Raw genomic sequence first — 18974 nt, 5'->3', positions numbered from 1 at the left:
GCATCGACATAATTTGTTCTCTTTAGTCATTTGCTTCTTTTGGATTAACATACATAGTTATACTGGTGATAAGACAACACTCAATCCTGCTATATCCTCTGATATGCTTTTACTCAGGAATTTTGTCTTCTATTATTCTCTTTGCCTGACTTTCCGTTTTGGAGGGGGATTGTGGAAGGACTACCCTCATTTCCGAATGCCAACAAAAGCCCCTCGGTGACCGTCTCTCTCCCTTCCCTGGGACAGTGTGTGGCTATGTTGCAAGTGCCCCAGAAGATGAGAAGGAGGCGGAAGCCGGCTGGATCGAGGGGGCAGCCATCCTGTTCTCGGTGATCGTCGTGGTGTTGGTGACTGCCTTTAATGACTGGAGCAAAGAGAAGCAATTTCGGGGGCTGCAGAGCCGCATCGAACAGGAGCAAAAGTTCTCCATCATCCGAAACGGCCAGCTCATCCAGCTCCCCGTGTCTGAGATTGTGGTGGGTGACATCGCCCAAATCAAGTACGGTGAGAGCTCCACGTTTCTTGTTCTCGTACACCACCGCCACCACGGCCCCACATTTGAAGGGTAGAGCCTTTGACATGAGAGGGCTGAGAATTGCTGAAAACCCAAAGAGACCCCAAATTGTGCTAGCTTCTAAGTTAGTGTTTAAGGAGGTTGCAGGAAGGCATTTCAGAGACAGCAGTAGCTGGAACTCACCTAAAAGATTGTCACACTTGTACCGTGTGTGCCTTAAGGTTAAAAGTGTGTAATGTCCAGGCCACAGAGACAGTATCCATGTTTGGGTATTGATAGTAGTTTGAATTTATAAAACCTGGAAAGGAATCTTGTCCTGAGTGGTAGAGAGCTGACGGTGTCTTGTAAAGGCTCTCCAGAGACTTCCTGGCCATCGCTCTACCGGCAGAGCCCATGGGAGCAGCCCTGAGATGGAGTGGAAGAAGCTGGAGGTCCCCACCCTTGGCCATGCTCTTACCCACCCTCCTTCACTGTTCCCACTTCCCTTTGTGCACTAGGCGACCTGCTGCCTGCAGATGGGGTCCTGATCCAGGGGAATGACCTGAAGATTGATGAGAGCACTCTGACGGGGGAATCAGACCATGTCAAGAAGTCCCTGGACAAAGACCTCATGTTGCTCTCAGGTATAGCCTCGGGCTACCCAAGCTCCCCTTCTACCTCCCCGCAGACAGCCAGCCCACAGGACCCAGACCCTGCTCTCTCTTCTGGCTCTATCCCATCTCCTTCCCTTGGGTTCAATTGGGGCAATAGAGTATTATAGGATGGAATACAGGGATGTCAGCAACCTAAATTAGGTTTTCTATGAAACAAGTACTGGAGGCTCCTTGGAGGGGCCCTGCTGGTTGTGGGGGAGGGGACACAAGGTGGGCTTACCTTAAAACAGACACATTTTCCTCCTTCCTACCAATTTGCTTGGTCTGTTTTAAATGGGCCAGCTCTCAACCTTTTCCTACTATGCTAAGTATGTCACTATCCATGGGATAGGGGATTAGTTTTTCTTCTAAGTTTGTGTTTCACGCCAAGTCATGGCTAGGTATTTAAAAAAAAAAACACTACTTTCTATCCTCCCCTTTTCTTTATAGGAACCCATGTCATGGAAGGTTCTGGCCGGATGGTAGTGACTGCTGTGGGTGTGAACTCCCAGACTGGAATCATTTTTACTCTCTTGGGCGCCCATGAGGACCATGAGGAGGAGGAGGAGGAGGAGGAAGAGAAGAAGAAGAAAGGTAAGGGACATCCAGAATGAGACTCTCTTTCCTCTCGTCCCAATGGGACAAACAAGGATCTGGATGGAAAGCCTAGTTGGAAGAATCTGCTGGAATGATAGATATCCAGATATCCATACTCCTTGCTGGGATAAAGATATAACCCCTGGCTCTCCAGGGATCTCTGATGAAAAACCAGATCCTGGCTCTAGGCTCCCAAATCAGATTGAATTTGAGCCTCAACTTTTGTGCCTATCGGTGAGTTGTGAAGGGCCAAGTTATAAAGCCTGCCCAAAACGCGCTGGCTAGGTGCTCTAAGCCACATACCCTGTGTGTACGCCTCCTCCCCCTACTTTGTCCCTCAAAGATGGGAGAGTAAATGAGCCATCATGACTAGGGGGAAACTGGCCAGAAGAATAAAATGGATTCCTGATGAAACCGTGGGCTCTCAGTGCAAGGGGGACACAGCTAGGAGAGTGGGGACAGAGAGGTAGTGTCTACCCTGAAGTTAGTCCAGTCTTTGCCATTCACTTGTTCCTGGAGGAAGGAATGACAGGAGGAGGAGGAGGAGGAAAAGACACTCAAACCAAATCTACACCTTTCCCTAAGCATTCCTTCTTCCCTTGGGAGAGAGAAAGATTTCTACCACTCGTCTAGAAGATCATCTTGAGCTGTTTAGTGGAGGACAGTCTATGAAAAGGAAATGAGACTATTCATTTTTGCAGCTATCTGCAGATGAATAAGGAGGGCGCTTGCCTGGTGCTGCTGAAGGTAACACGGAGACACCTTCAGGGCCTTTGCCATTGGGCAGAAACAGTTCTAACCTCTCACTTCCAAATCCCCATCCCATTTTCCCAAGCAATGTGACTCAGACCAAGAGCCCCCTCCCAGCAGCAGCCATGCTCCAAGAGAAAGCAGCTCGGGGGTGCGCTTGCACTCACCTACTGAGTGTTTGCTCCGTCTCCCAAGGATTCATTAGAGCCTCTGGCTAGAATGAATGAAAGCAGAGATGTGAGTTTCCTTTCCATTTCCCTTCCCCGCAACCCAGCCCCTTTGCTGTCGCCCTTTTGGGCTCTGAGCAGGACCGACAAACTGGATATCTGATCTCTTAATAGTCACTCTGGGTTTCCACCCCACTTTTTTCTTTCTTGTTCAAACAGGTAAAAAACAAGGAGTCCCTGAAAATCGCAACAAAGGTAACCTCTCCACCCACTCATTTACCATCTCTACCTGCCCACGCTCAAACCAGACCTTTCCAGGCCATCTGCCTTCTCCCTTTTCTGCTCCATAAGTCTGTTATCTGCTGCTGTGGCCCAGATCCCTCATCCAGAGGAAGGTGCAGAGATTTGGGGGGGCGGGGGGTCGCAAGGTCCCCATCCCAATCTAAAAATGGGACAACAGCACCCTCTGCCGTTGGCTCGTAGAACCTCACGTCAAGGCGTCAAGGTTTCTCTTAGGGGTTGTGTGGGACTGGTCTGCTCTTCCCGGGGTGCTGAACTCTTTGTTTCATTGCCCTCGGCTGGGTTTGAACACCAGTGGTCCTCGGTCTCTGGGTTGGAAGACTTCAGAGTCCTTATGGCGGAGGGAGTTGGGGTGGGCAGTCCCTGCACCCTCCTCTTGCTAGCTTCCTCATCGGTGTCCTCTTCTGGTCTGGATTCCTTCTCTGCTGGTCTTCTCGGGGGTGCTTGGAGAGAGCCCTTTGTCCGGACCTCTCCCCACCTCTTTCTTTGTTCTCTCCACAATGTTTTCTTCCTCCTGATCCGATGTGTGTTTCTCTTTCTGGTGGCTGTGTTTACATCCCGTCTCTGTCCTATTTGTGAGTCCGACGGCAGAGACAGGCAGGCTCTCTCAGGAAGGGCATCCTAAGCGAGGGCTGGGCGCTGCAGGGGTGCAGGCAGAGGGGCGTTGGGAGCCAGCGAGGACTGCGCGCTTGGGACGGCTCTTGGAGATTTGTTTTTCCCTTTGTGACTAACCCACATCATAAGAATCTTTAGAAATAAAGCCATCACAGCAGAGAACCAGGGCCAAACAGAAATAATTCTTTAACTTTAGGTCTCTTGAACTCTTCTTTTAAAAAGCAAAATGGATTTTTATGTCTGTCTTTATCCCTGCTTTCTATTGTGCCGGGGGGGGGTGTCCCTCACATCAGCTTCATCCCTCTCCCCCAAAACACTTAACCCCAAGTTCCACTCCGTACCTCCCTACCTTTGTCAGGCAGGGAAGAAAGGGGCTTTCCTTCCCCTGTCCTTCAACTGATAGAAGAAGGAGCTGGAAAATACCCTGTGTCTGGGGGGGGGGGGTCTGTGTTTCTTGCCTGATACTCTAGAGAGAGAGAGGAAACCCATTTAACAAAATAAGCTTATGCTCTAGAAACATCTTCCAGCCTTTTCCTTCTGCAGTAAAGGGTTCTGCAGTAAAGATTCACTATTTTAAGAGCTGAATTCCAGGAAGGATGTTTGTTGGTAATAGCACTTAATGACATGATTAATCCCCTTGCTGGAATAAACCTGGCTTGGGGCTCTGAGGTAATGCCAGGAAGCCACCACTGAAGAGGAAATCCGTACCCTAAAAGCACCCTTGTCTCATCTCCAGTTGTTAGAATATTATTCCCAAGGCCCTAATAGAGGGTCGAAGGTAAGTTCCATGTCTGGTAGCGGGTGGGAGTGGCAGGAACTGATGTCAGGGGCTCCCAGGTATATTCCAGTACAAAGACAGAAGGGTCTTTTGGTTTCCGTCTCCCTGCCACCCCGTGCTAGCACCTGTCCTGCTCACCTGTCCTGTTTGTGTGTGCACCCTAGCAAAGACCCAGGATGGAGTGGCCCTGGAAATCCAGCCACTCAACAGCCAGGAGGGACTTGACAGTGAGGAGAAGGAGAAGAAGTCAATCAAGGTACCTAAAAAGGAGAAGTCGGTGCTGCAGGGCAAGCTGACCCGCCTGGCCGTGCAGATTGGGAAAGCCGGTGAGTGGCGGCGTTGCTCCTCAGTGTCACGCTGGGGCCTCACTGCTTCCATCCCCTTCTTCCTACACCAACCAGGACTGGCGGAAAGAAGCCGAAACTTCAGAGTGGCTAGTTGGGTCCGGGTAGCTCTGCCACCGTTTGGCCACTCCCTAGAGAGAGAAATTGCCCCTGTGTGTTTGTTGTAAGGGTTAAGGGGCCCCAGGTCTCTTGTACCCAAACAAATGGGAAATAAAGAGCATGTGTCACAAGGGAGACTTAAAGCTGAAGAAGGAAGTCTTTAATAACTGCTTACCTGTCTCATGTGTTGGCTTGGACACTCCTTAAGGGTAGAGGAGGCTGCAGTTTGCTGAAGGCAATTCCCAGGCGTGGTAGCAGCCTCTGGCCAAGCACAGAGCCATAGACACCAAATAAAGACTGGAGGAAAAAGGAAGACAGTGGTCAGAGAGGCTGTCTCCAGAGGAAAGGTCCCTCATGCACTCTGACTATGAGGGAGTGACTTCTCCATCACTTACCTCTCCCTTCTCCTCTCCCCCACCACCTTCTTTCAACGGAGGGGCAGGGGAATGTGAGGAGGGGACAAAAGGAAGATTGCTCCTTCAGTGGACCTATCCCTCCAGATATGGTCTTTTACCACTGTTTATTTTCTGACCCTACCCTTCTGTTTATCAGTCACAATCAGTATGTCTCTGGGTGCGCTGCTTACCGTGTTTCCCCAAAAATAAGACAGGGTCTTATATTTATTTTTCCTCAAGAAGACACTCTACGGCCGGGCGCGGTGGCTCACGCCTGTAATCCTAGCACTCTGGGAGGCCGAGGCGGACGGGTTGCTCGAGGTCAGGAGTTTAAAACCAGCCTGAGCAAGAGCGAGACCTCGTCTCTACTATAAATAGAAAGAAATTAATTGGCCAACTAATATATACAGAAAAAATTAGCCGGGCATGGTGGCGCATGCCTGTAGTCCCAGCTACTCGGGAGGCTGAGGCAGGAGGATCGCTTCAGCCCAGGAGTTTGAGGTTGCTGTGAGCTAGGCTGACGCCACGGCACTCACTCTAGCCTGGGCAACAAAGTGAGACTCTGACTCAAAGAAAAAAAACAAAAAAAGAAGACACCCTAGGGCTTATTTTCAGGGGATGTGTTATTTTTTTAAGTACAGTACAACAATCTACATTTATTCAAATATAGTTAAGTTGTCTTCTGGAACATCATCATCACTCCAAACCCCGAATTCCATCCTGAATTTCCTGTGACTCTATATCCTTTAAAACCATTGGCCCCAATCTCTCATGTCGAGCCATAGAGCTATCCTGGGGCAGATGAGAAGGGCTGCTCGTCTTCTTTCCCACTCCGTGATGACATGCATGGGTTGTGCAGATGCGCTGCGTAGCCATGCCCGTCACTAGGGCTTATTTTCGGGGTGGGGCTTCTATTGCACAAATGCTTAGAAATCCTGCTAGGGCTTATTTTATGGGTAGGTCTTATTTTCGGGGAAACACAGTACGTGGGTTCTTGTTACAGTGCAGATGCAGCTCAGGAGGTCTAGGGTGGAGCCCAGAATTCTGCATTTCTAACAAGCCCCCACGCCATGCCATGTGGCTGACCTGTTAGCACACGCTGGGTAGCAAGGATCTGTGCTGCCCACCATACATAGCAGCCACTCACCACATGAGACTATTGCAATTGGAATTAATTAAAATTAAATAAAATTAAAAATCCAGTTCCTCAGTCATATTAACCACATTACCGTATCGAAAAGTGCAAATAGAGAATGTTTAAAGCATCACAGAAAGATCTAGTGGGCTGTGTTGGTCTTGCTTCTTTCTTTCATTCCAGCACCTGGCTAATTTTAACTACTATGAATCTCTTGCATATAAACTGCACACGGATGAGATGAGTTGCAGGTGCAGAATGAAGTTACTGAGCCTGGCACACAGGTTTGAAATATTAAACAGACCCCACCCAATCCTCCTAATAGTCCCCTAATCTCTGCCTTGTTCCTCTTAGGGAGCATAACCTACCTGCAGGTTGGCCACTAGTTTGCTCTGGTTGTTTAAATTTCCTGTATCAGGCCAGGCCAGGCCGCGGGTGAGGCAAGCGGGGTGCCTTCCATCCTCCGGAGAGTGAGTCCCTGCTTGCATATTGCACCTTAAGTGTCTCGCTTCCCCGTCATAATCCTGACCTTAATCAAGCAAAGTCCAGAAGGATCTGTTTTCTTCGATAGCATCATCTCTAGCCTTGCTCTGAGGCCCCAGAGTCAGCAGACCCTCAGGAAAAGCAAAGCCCAAAACCAGACTGCGGTTTCAAGCAGAGTTTTCCCCCAAATATTGTGCCACAGATAGGGACAGGTGTGCCCAGATCCTGATCCCTTAAGCCCTCACAGGCCTGGCAGCACCCAGAGCAACCGGAGCCCCTAAGCCGGCGTTTTTTGACCGTCAACAGATTTTTCCGTTTACCTTAACGCATAGGGTAAACAACAATCCCCGTTTGCTTTGGATTATTCTCGGTGTTAGCAAAGTCCCACGTGCCAGGAAATGGTTCAGTCTCAGGCAAGTCAGAATGGTCAGTCACCCTACCGATATGCCATACCGGAAACCGCTCTGTGCCTTAGTTTCGCCATCTTTAATAAGAGGGTGATAATAGTAATCTACTCACAAGGTTGTTGAGAAGTGATTGCCTGGCCCACAGCAGGCACTACATAGATGTTTGCTATTACCGCCATTTTCTGCGTGCGCCGTGACGAGGGAAAGGCCCGGAAGCCCTGTGCTAAGGGTTAGTCGTGTAGGTTATTGCCAGCACCACAGGGCATCGCTGCAAACAAACTGGGAACTGTCCAGCATTCACAGGCCAGTAGGGGGGAAGTCGAAGCTGATAAACTACTAGGAAATGGACTAGTGCAATCACTTATATTGTGAATTGTGGCAAGAGGGTAGCTTTGGGATAAAATCATAGAACACTGTTTCAAAAAACAGTCCAACCCCCTTATTTATGGATGAGGAATTTGGTCTAGGAAACAGGCCCAGAGAGAGTCAACGACTTATCCAAAGCCACGCGTCAAGTTAGCGCAGTGCTGGCCGGGCGCGGTGGCTCACGCCTGTCATCCTAGCACTCTCGGAGGCCAAGGCGGGCGGATCGCTCGAGGTCAGGAGTTCAAAACCAGCCTGAGCAAGAGCGAGACCCCATCTTTACTATAAATAGCAAGAAATTAATTGGCCAACTAACATATATGTAGGAAAAAATTAGCTGGGCATGGTGGCACACGCCTATAGTCCCAGCTACTACTCGGGAGGCTGAGGCAGGAGGATCGCTTGAGCCCAGGAGTTTGAGGTTGCTGTGAGCTAGGCTGACGCCACGGCACTCACTCTAGCCTGGGCAACAAAGTGAGACTCTGTCTCAAAAAAAAAAAAAGTTAGCGCAGTGTTGAGGACCTGTGTCTTTGGAATGCAAAACCAGTGTCTGTTCCCAATGCTGTAGTGCACAACCAGCAAAGAACGGGTAGGGGGTTTTAATATGCCTTCCTGGAGACGGCGGCTGTGAAAATTGGTAACAAAGGCTACGACTTACACCGGTCCGTCTCTGGCTAGGACCCTAGGAACGCCCTCAAGCCTGGGTTCATGTGATTTGTCTCCCTGGACAGGTCTGATCATGTCTGCCATCACAGTTTTCATCCTGATTCTGTACTTTGTGATCGACACCTTTGGGATACAACAGAGACCGTGGGTATCTGAGTGTACTCCCATCTACATCCAGTACTTTGTCAAGTTCTTCATCATTGGCATCACTGTACTGGTGGTGGCTGTGCCAGAGGGGCTGCCACTGGCTGTCACCATCTCACTGGCCTATTCTGTGAAGGTGAGACTGGAACAACTCTCTCTCTTCCTTCAGGACAGAGATGGGAGGGGAGGGTCCCCTGTCACTGCCAGTGAGGGGATAGGCCATTCGACTCCCTACGGACTTCGGGTGGTGCCTCACAAGAGCAGGAGTCCCTGACACTGTGGACAGAGCCATCTCAATCAGATGCATCAACATCTAAACAACCCAGTAGAATCTTAAGAGTTTGACAAAAATAGTATCTTGCGTTTTGGTGCGGGACTGCAGAATGCAATGCAGAGAGATGTTGGCTGGGAGATGACTTTGGCCTATAACTGGGAGGGCCCGGTTGGTCCTCGCTTGAGTCTTTTCTCTTCTCCTTTGTAGAAAATGATGAAAGACAATAACCTGGTACGACACCTGGATGCTTGCGAGACGATGGGCAACGCCACGGCCATCTGCTCTGATAAGACAGGCACGTTGACCATGAACCGCATGACCGTGGTACAGGCTTACATCGGGGGCACCCACTACCGTGAGATCCCGAACCCAGATATCTTCCTGCCCAAGGTCCTGGACTTGATTGTCAATGGCATTTCTATCAACTCTGCTTATACCTCCAAGATTCTGGTAAGCTTTTCCTTTGCCTGGGCACTTAGAATGGGTGGATGGAAGGGAACGTTAGTGTTCTCGGAGGCAAACCCCCTGTTGCTTAGTCTGCCTGAATTGCCACCCCACATCCTGTTTCTCACTCCTGAGGGAGCACACCTGGGTGACACTGGGAGATAATCCACGGGAGTAGATGGGAGCGGGGAGGGCCTCTGGGAATCCTCGGCCAGGAACAGGCACTGTCTCCAAGGACGGACCTCCTGCTGGGAGTAGACTTGGGCTTATCTGGAATAAATTGCTCACTTTCCAGAAACAAGGAGAGGGTATTAGCGTAAGACTCCGATGGGGTGAGAGACCAGCAATGTCACAAACTACAAACCCCTAAGGCCTGGATGGCTTGGGGATCATGCACACCACTGACCACTGTCTGCCTACCCTGGGGGAAAAAAAAAAAAAAAAAACACAGCTGGGTGCAGTGGCTCATGCCTGTAATCCCAGCAACACAGGAGGATGAAGTAGGGGGATCCACTTCAGCCCGGGAGTTTGGGGCCAGCCAGAGCAACATAGCAAGACCCCATTCTTGAAAATGAAAACAATTAGCCAAGAGTGGTGGCACACACTGGTAATCCCAACTGCTCAGACTCAAGCTCAGAAGTTCAAGGTTACAGTGTGCTGTGACTGCATCACTGCACTACGACCTGGGCAATAGAGCAAGACCCCATCTCTAAAAATAAAAATTTTTTATTATTTATTTATTTGTTTTATTTTATTTTATTTATTTTTTGAGACAGAGTCTCACTCTCTTGCCTGGGCTAGAGTACCTTGGCGTCAGCCTAGCTGACAGCAACCTCAAACTCCTGGGCTCAGGTGATCCTCCTGCCTCAGCCTCCCGAGTAGCTGGGACTACAGGCATGTGCCACCATGCCCAGCTCATTTTTTCTATTTTTAGTTGTTTGGCTAATTTCTTTCTATTTATAGTAGAGACAGGGTCTCGCTGTTGCTCAGGCTGGTCTCGAACTCCTGAGTAAGGAGTAAGCAATCCTCCCACCTCAGCTTCCCAGAGAGCTAGGATTACAGGCGTGAGCCACTGCACCCGGCCACAAACTTTTTTTTTTTTTTTTTTTTTTTTGAGACAGAGTCTCACTTTGTTGCCCGGGCTAGAGTGAGTGCCGTGGCGTCAGCCTAGCTCACAGCAACCTCAAACTCCTGGGCTCAAGTGATCCTTCTGCCTCAGCCTCCCGGGTAGCTGGGACTACAGGCATGTGCCACCATGCCCGGCTAATTTTTTTTTTATATATATATCAGTTGGCCAATTAATTTCTTTCTATTTATAGTAGAGACGGGGTCTCGCTCAGGCTGGTTTTGAACTCCTGACCTTGAGCAATCCGCCCGCCTCGGCCTCCCAAGAGCTAGGATTACAGGCGTGAGCCACAGCGCCCGGCCACACAAACTTTTTTAATTAAAGAAAAAAAATCAGACTGGGCCCAGTGGCTCACGCCTGTAATCCTAGCTCTCTGGGAGGCCGAGGCGGGCAGATTGCTCGAGGTCAGGAGTTCGAAACCAGCCTGAGCAAGAGCGAAGAGCCCGTATCTACTATAAATAGAAAGAAATTAATTGGCCAACTAATATATAGAGAAAAAATTACCCGGGCATGGTGGCGCATGCCTGTAGTCCCAGCTACTCGGGAGGCTGAGGCAGGCGGATTGCTTGAGCCCAGGAGTCTGAGGTTGCTGTGAGCTAGGCTGACACCATGACACTCACTCTAGCCCGGGCAACAAAGTGAGACTCTGTCTCAAAAGAAAAAAAAAAGAAAAGAAAAAAAATGAAAACACAGATATTACTTCCCCCATGGGCTCTGGGTCTATATGAGAAAGTTTTGTAAGTTAATTCTTTCCTTCCTGAGTTCTCTCCCGGGCCGAGGCGTCTTATGCAACGGTCCCGTGTGTTTTTTCTCTCAGCCTCCAGAAAAGGAGGGAGGCCTGCCGAGGCAGGTGGGCAACAAGACCGAGTGTGCCCTGCTGGGCTTTGTCAGGGACCTGAAACAGGACTACGAGGCCGTGCGGGACGAGATGCCCGAGGAGCAGTTCCACAAGGTGTACACCTTCAACTCGGTGCGCAAGTCGATGAGCACGGTGGTGAGGAAGCCCGGCGGCGGCTTCCGCATGTACAGCAAGGGCGCGTCCGAGATCATCCTGCGCAAGTGAGCTCCCTCCCGCTCTCCCTGCACGCCCCTCCTCGCGGGAGGCCCGGGGCGTGCCCCCCGCGGAACCCACGTGTGAGAGCAAGCCCCCCGGCCAGGTGGTGGCATAACTGACATCCAAGCACTGGATTTAAGTACTTTAGGAGGCTCATTTCATTTCATCGACTCAGTGAGGAGAATGCTACTTAACCACTTCGGCACGAGCGTCAGCTTTAGCCGACAGCCGTGATATGACTTTTCTAGTTTTTCATTAATCAAAATAAAATTGTGAACATTTAAAATTAACGTAATGAAAACATAGCTGTATACGTTACCTATTCTGATTTACATGACAAGGAAAGCTGCCTGTAAAGTAAAACAAGCTTTCAGGGCTTTAAAGCCTTCCTCACCACACAGGAGCGAAACGGACACCATCAATGCACAGCGCAGACTCGTGCGGACTGTGAGCGCCGTGCCGAAGTGGTTAATGTCGTTAGAGGTGAGAAAACAGAGGTAAAGGAGGGACGCATCTAATACTGGCACAGCCAGGATTCAGACCTAGACTATCTAAACTTTCATTTCCCAATCTGAAAACAGAGGCAGTATTAAATAATATCAGGTAGTGACAATACTACTAACCACCTCGCTATGATTAAATGATTCAAGGTATGTGGAATACCTTATACACAGCAAGCACTAGACATGTTACTTCTATGTTCTCTTTTCCCTTCCATTCCCAATTCTTTTTTTTTTTTTTTTTTTTTTTTTTGAGACAGAGTCTCACTCTCTTGCCTGGGCTAGAGTACCTTGGCGTTAGCCTAGCTCACAGCAACCTCAAATTCCTGGGCTCAAGCCATCCTCCTGCCTCAGCCTCCCGAGTAGCTGGGACTACAGGCATGCACCACCATGCCCAGCTAATTTTTTTCTATTTTTAGTTGTTTGGCTAATTTCTTTCTATTTATAGTAGAGACGGAGTCTTGCTCTTGCTCAGGCTGGTCTGGAACTCCTGAGCTCCAGCAATCCTCCCGCCTCGGCCTCCCAGAGTGCTAGGATTACAGGCGTGAGCCACCGCACTCGGCCCTCCATTCCCAATTCTGATTAGAGGGAAGTTATATAACTAAAAAAGTGGTTAGATTATCCATAGATCATTAAAAGTTTACCCTGCTTAGGGATAGGGCCAGCAGGGCTGAGTTAACCAGTGCCCCAACTTGGCTTTAGCCATCTTCTTTTAATCAACATGTTCTTGCTTAGCACCCTCCTCCACCATGCACTGAGCACGATTCTAGATACTAGGGATTGAAAAAGTCTCTCTACCTTCAAGAAATTCAAAAGAGGCCAGGCGTGGTGGCTCGTGCCTGTAATCCTAGCACTCTGGGAGGCCGAGGCTGGTGGATCACCTAAGCTTAGGAGTTCAAGACCAGCCTCAGCAAGAGTGAAACCTCGTCTGAACCAAAAATAGAAAAAATTAGCCAGGCACTGTGGTGCATGCCTGTAAGTCCCAGCTACTTGGGAGGCTGAGGCAGGAGGATCACTTGAGCCCAGGAGTTTGAGGTTGCTGTGAGCTAGGCTGATGCCACGGCACTCTAGCCAGGGTGACAGAGTGAGACCTCTTCTAAAAGAAAAAAAAATAGAAATTCAAAAGAGCAGGTGGTCTGCAAATGACTCAGCATTGTACTCACACACGGGTGAGAACAGAGACAGGGGAGAGTCATCCTCTCTGCCTCCCCAGACCATCCTCCGTCACCGGCCACCCCGCCTTGGAAAGAGGGGCTCAGCTGAGAGATGGAAAAAGGAGAGGCTTGCCCATGGAATGGTGTCTTTGGGAATAATGTAGATTGCCAAAATGTCCGTAAGGGATTGTAGGAGCGTGTGGAGAGGGGAACGCAGCCACTGCTTTCTGACTGTGCGCCTCTCCAGGTGTAACCGGATCCTGGACCAGAAAGGGGAGGCGGTACCATTCAAGAACAAAGACCGAGAGAACATGGTACGCAATGTCATTGAGCCCATGGCCTCTGAGGGACTCCGGACTATCTGCATAGCTTACCGGGATTTTGATGACGCAGAGCCCTCGTGGGACAACGAGAGTGAGATCCTCACCGAGCTGACCTGCATCGCCGTGGTGGGCATCGAGGACCCCGTGCGCCCAGAGGTGAGGCTCCGCTCCGAGAAAGAGCGGGAGAACACAAAGAAAGGCAGCCTCCCGGCGGCCCCTGGCCTACGCATAGGCCCAGTGTGACCCGATAGGAAGCCACCCAGGAGTCCCAGGAAGGTGGGGTACCCAGTCCCTTTTCTAACCGTGACCCCAGGCAAGTTACCGAACTGCATCTCACTGACAGGGATAGCGTTTTCTCTGCTCCCTGCTTCCCAGGAGTGCCGTGGCGTGCCAAACCGACGGCGCATAGCCTCCCTAGAGCCCGTGCTGTCTGGAGTGGCGGGAAATAAAGGTTCTTTCGAGGGCTTATTATTTGCTACTTAACGATAGTTGGGTGGCAGAATTCACCGGGACACCAACTTTGTCTTTAGCTGCCTTCTTTCAGTCAACACATTCTTTCTGAGCACCTGCCGTGTGCTGCACGCTATTCTCGACACTAGGGAATTGAAAAAGTTTCTGCCTCCGAGAAGTTCAGGCAGATGGATTATCAACTGTTGAGGCCCAGAGGCATGAGAAGGCGTCATGCATTTGGGAAACTACAAAGAGCTGACATGGTTGGAGCATGGGCCAGGTGGCAAGAGAGTGGTAAAAGCTTCTACTAGAAAGGAAAGCAGTGGTCAGATCTCAAAACGCCATCCAGGCCCTGCCGAGGAGCAAATTTTTATACCAGTCTCCTGAAGCAGATTTCCCCTCTGACCCCATGGTGCAAGGAGGCAAGTTCAAATGTGACTTGCCGTAGCTTTGACAGAAGTGAGGCATCAGCTGGCTACACCAAAATGACCAGACTTAGCCCGTGCCCCATGGCCCTGGGCAGCTCAGAAGGATCGCCACCCCCCATCTGTGCCTTTCCTCTTTCTTTACTCTCCACAGGTCCCAGACGCTATTGCCAAATGCAAACGAGCTGGCATTACTGTCAGAATGGTGACAGGTGACAACATCAACACAGCCCGGGCCATCGCCACCAAGTGTGGCATTCTGACAACTTCGGATGACTTTCTGTGCTTAGAAGGCAAAGAATTCAACCGACTCATCCGCAATGAGAAGGGCGAGGTGGGTCCGGGGCGGGAGGCGCCGGGGCCTCTCTGGGCAAGGGAAGGGCCGTCGCCAGCGTAAGGCAGCTGGGACGCGTGGGAGCCGGTGGGCGGTTTCTAAACTCAAACCTATTCACGGCGAAGCATCCCTTTGCACCAAAGCTGCTCAGATGGTAAGATGAGGAGTCGTCTGTCTTCTTATTATTAATATCTCCATTCACAAGCTATCTTTTGAGACAGTGTCACTGACTTCTCATGTCTTTCTGCTTTTGCAGTCAGGGGATGGTTTAGTGACGATTTCCCCCTCCCCCACCCCTCCTGTGTCACTGCCCTGTGGCCAGCGGTGGCTAACAGAGGCCGTGTCTGGGGATGGAGAGACCAAAGCTTTCCTGGTCTGCACAGAAATCACACCTAAAACCTCAGAAGCACCACTTTAGCCACCTGAGCCCACAGCCGACGGCCCTAGCCCACCTCCCGTTGAGGGAGTAAGAACAGGGGTTTGGCTCCCAGGTGGGGAACGGGGAGGAAAAAGAAAAGGAGAAGGGCCCGAACGACCACCATCAGTAAATTCACCCCTGGAGACTGAGCTGGCCGTTTCATGTCCCCTGGAGGCCAGGATAAGGCTCGCCCGTGGGGCTGTGGGGTGTCAGATCTCCCGGTGGTTCGGGGCAGGTGGAAAAGTAAGATTTTGACTGATCCAGGTGTGGTCTGGTGTCGGCAGGTAGAGCAAGAAAAGCTGGACGAGATCTGGCCTAAGCTCCGGGTCCTGGCACGATCGTCCCCCACTGACAAGCACACCCTGGTGAAAGGTGAGATTGGCTCCCAGTGCGTCCCCGCCACGGGCGCAGGCGGGCCGGGGAAGCGCAGGTGACAGCCGCCAGCCCGAGCAGCTCTCCTGCCGGAGCGGGCAGGTGGCAGGAGAGCAGCCAGGCTAGTGGGAGGACAAGCAGCTTAGCAGACGTCTGAGCCCTGGGTGAGTATGACATACAATAAACTCGTCCTCGAACATTACCGTTTCGTGTTGGCCAATGTCGCTGAGAAGTAGGCCGGGCAGGTAAAACTATGCCCGTTGTGTAAATAAGGAAGTGGGAAGCTGAGAAGACCAGTAACGCACCCAGCTGGCCGGCCGGTGGGCAGAAGAGGTGCAGTGTGACCCCCAGGTCTCTGCCTTCAAGTCCACCTGGCGCTTTCCCCCGACACATGGCACTTGCCTTAGGCCACCAGACGAGGACAGCCCTGCGTAGCTCAGAGTGCTGCCCCGTGGAGCCACTCGCTGCCCTCAGGCGGTTTCTCTAGAACAGGCGTCCTCGAACTACAGCCCTCGGGCCACATGCTGGCCCGCCGAGGACATTTATCCGGCCTGCCGGGTGTTTTTGCCGCCGCCTGTCCTGCTTAGCAGCCGACTCGTCCCGGGCCCACAGTGCACGCTCTCCAACGGACAGTGAACTGGCCCCCTGTTTCAAAAGTTTGAGGACCCGTGCTCTAGAACCTCTAGCATCAGGAAGAAAGAAGGACAGGAGAAAGCAGGGGGACGGGGGATTGGGACGCGGGATTGCCTGGAGTGGGGTGGGCACACCAAAGAAGCGCCTCTCTCGGAACGCTGCTTGCCCGGCAGCCCCTGGCGGCAGGCGCGGGCTCACGGCGGCGCCCGTCTCTTTCTCCCAGGCATCATTGACAGCACTGTTGGGGAGCAGCGGCAGGTGGTGGCTGTCACCGGTGACGGCACGAATGACGGGCCCGCCCTGAAGAAAGCAGACGTTGGCTTCGCCATGGTAAGCTCCGCACGGTGTCTTCCTCCGCCTGCGAGCTGCCCTCTCCCTGCCTCAGGAGGCCCGGGCGGCTTCTGGTGGCGCCGTCTCTCCCGCCCACCCGGCCGGTAGCAGCGTGAGTGATTGGGGACCTATCGAGTGCGAAGAGTAGATAGCAGGGACAGGGATGTTATGAAGGGTCATTACCCGGGAAACGCAAGACCGACTTTTTTTTTTAATGTTTTTCTTTTTTTTTTTTTTGAGACAGTCTCACTCTGTCACCCTGAGTAGAGTGCGGTGGCGTCAGCCTAGCTCACAGCAACCTCAAACTCCTGGGCTGAAGCAATCCTCCTGCCTCAGCCTCCCGAGTAGCTGGGACTACGGGAGTGTGCCACCACATTTGGGTAACTTTTTCTATTTTTAGTTGCCCAGCTAATTTTTTTTCTATTTTTAGTAGAGACAGGATCTTGCTCTTACTCAGGCTGGTCTTGAACTCCTGACCTCAAGCAATCCTCCCACCTCAGCCTTCCAGAGTGCTGGGATTCCACCGTGCCCAGACGATGACCAACTTAAATTTGTCCACAGACATGGTGATATTGTCTGCCTAGGCAAACTATAGAAAATTCATGTTCCATGTGGGCTAGCACTGCTCAGTTCTCTGCTTTTCACTTGTGAGGCTGAGCGTCAGAATCATTCGGAAAGTTTGTTTGAAACCACATATTCCAAGCTTCCACAGTTGGCTCTTTTTTTTTTTTTTTTTTCCTGAGACAGAGTCTCACTTTGTTGCCCAGGCTAGAGTGAGTGCCGTGGCGTCAGCCTAGCTCACAGCAACCTCAAACTCCTGGGCTGAAGCGATCCTCCTGCCTCAGCCTCCCAAGTAGCTGGGACTACAGGCATGCACCGCCATGCCCGGCTAATTTTTTCTACATATATTAGTTGGCCAATTATTTTTTCTATTTATAGTAGAGACGGGGGTCTCGCTCTTGCTCAGGCTGGTTTCGAACTCCTGACCTTGAGCTATCTACCCACCTCGGCCTCCCAGAGAGCTAGGATTACAGGCGTGAGCCACCGCAGCGGCCCACAGTTGGCTCTCTTGATTGAGAAGAAAGGTTTGAGATGAGGACCAGAAATGTGTGCGTGTTTAACAGGTGCACCAGTTGATTCTGATGTTCAGATAGGTTTAAAACCTCCCAGATTGTATCCTCTCATTCAAGTAGCTTATGATTGAAAGCCTCCCATATAAATTGGATTGTTGGTGATTTTTAGGCAGTGGAAGGGTACTTAAGAAGTAATATATCAGCCGGGCGCGGTGGCTCACACCTGTAATCTAGCACTCTGGGAGGCGGAGGTGGGAGGATTGCTTGAGCTCAAAAGTTCAAGGCTAGCCTCAGCAATTGTGACATGCCATCTCTACCAAAAAAGGAGGGAAAAAAGGCAAAAAGAAAGAAGTAATATAACTTTAGAGAGCCCTCTTTTTTTTTTTTTTTTTTTTGACACAGTCTTAGTCTGTTGCCGGGGCTAGAATGCCGTGGCGTCAGCCTAGCTCACAGCAACCTCCAACTCCTGGGCTCAAGCAATCCTCCTGCCTCAGCCTCCCGAGTAGCTGGGACTACAAGCATGCGCCACCATGCCTGGCTAATTTTTTCTATATATTTTTAGTTGGCCAATTAATTTCTTTCTATTTTTAGTAGACTCGGGGGTCTTGCTCTTGCTCAGGCTGGTCTCAAACTCCTGAGCTCAAACCATCCACCCGCCTCGGCCTCCCAGAGTGCTAGGATTACAGGCATGATCCACTGTGCCTGGCCAAGCGAGCCCACTTTTTAAAAAAAATTTTATTCTAGGAAATTTCAGGAATATGCCAGGAGAGGCCTCTTCAACACTGCTGAGTCCTTTCGATACCACCCCAGTTGTCTTTAATAGCTTTCTTGGTTCCTTACATGATAAGATGTTCCAGAGATATTGTGCACATTTGTTATCCTAGATATGAAATCATCGATTTCTCTAAAGAGTCCTGCTGTATTTTAGTGTGAAATGGTAATTAGAGAACACAATTGGAATGCGAGGGTGTTTCTTGAGTAGATCATCTTTTCTAGGCCTTTTCAGTAGACAAAGCTAAAAAATATGCTTTTGGCTGGGAGTGGTAGCTCACGTCTGTCATCCTAGTACTTTGGGAGGCCAAGGCAGGAGGATCACTTGAGGCCAAGAGTTCAAGACCAATCTAAGCAAGAATGAGACCCTATCTCTACAAAAAAAAAAAAAAAAAAAAAAATAGAAAAATTGCTGGGCGTGGTGGCGTGCACCTGTAGTTCCAGGTACTCAGGAGGCTGAGGCAAGAGGATTGCTTAAGCCCGGGAATATGAGGTTGCAGTGAGCTACCCCGAGGCCACGACACTCTATCCAGGGGACAGAGTGAGATCCTATCTCAAAAAAAAAAACCAAAAAAACAAATGTTCTATTCCTCACTTTTGTTTTGGTGTTTGTCTCTTTTGAAAATAAAATGCTTTGTGGATTCACAGTAATATTTCCCATTCAAATTTAGAATAATGGAATTCTAACTTCCCAATTTCTAACTTTCTGACCTTATTTAACTTCCCCAAATTTATATTTGTATCTTTTCAACTGGAAATTTGCTATTCCTAATGGCATTAACATAATTATTATTTGTCTTATCCTAAAATATATGTAATAGTTTCAAAATAAAAATAATATCAATAATAATACAATTACTCTACTAAAAACAGTTAAATATATTTCTTTTATTCTTTTTATCCA

The 18974-nt window shown here is 50.2% G+C and overlaps 1 protein-coding gene across 3 annotated transcripts in view; it reads left to right on the top strand.

The window, feature by feature from the left end:
• ATP2B4 (ATPase plasma membrane Ca2+ transporting 4) overlaps nt 1-18974 on the top strand; it is a 99828-nt gene that overhangs the window by 57249 nt on the left and 23605 nt on the right. For all 3 annotated transcript variants that reach the window (XM_020284344.2, XM_020284343.2, XM_020284347.2), the window contains 12 exons: nt 247-504; nt 1012-1137; nt 1597-1740; nt 2880-2915; nt 4518-4679; nt 8311-8525; nt 8871-9113; nt 11051-11292; nt 13189-13420; nt 14294-14473; nt 15176-15263; nt 16120-16226. In XM_020284344.2, coding sequence (XP_020139933.2) covers nt 247-504; nt 1012-1137; nt 1597-1740; nt 2880-2915; nt 4518-4679; nt 8311-8525; nt 8871-9113; nt 11051-11292; nt 13189-13420; nt 14294-14473; nt 15176-15263; nt 16120-16226 — 2033 coding nt within the window. The remainder of the gene's footprint in view (nt 1-246; nt 505-1011; nt 1138-1596; nt 1741-2879; nt 2916-4517; nt 4680-8310; nt 8526-8870; nt 9114-11050; nt 11293-13188; nt 13421-14293; nt 14474-15175; nt 15264-16119; nt 16227-18974) is intronic.

This window comes from Microcebus murinus, chromosome 23, assembly GCF_040939455.1.
Source record: "Microcebus murinus isolate Inina chromosome 23, M.murinus_Inina_mat1.0, whole genome shotgun sequence".
Classification (NCBI taxonomy): Eukaryota; Metazoa; Chordata; class Mammalia; order Primates; family Cheirogaleidae; genus Microcebus; species Microcebus murinus.
The sequence above is the reverse complement of the archived record's forward strand: the minus strand, read 5'-3'. Positions and strand labels throughout refer to the sequence as shown.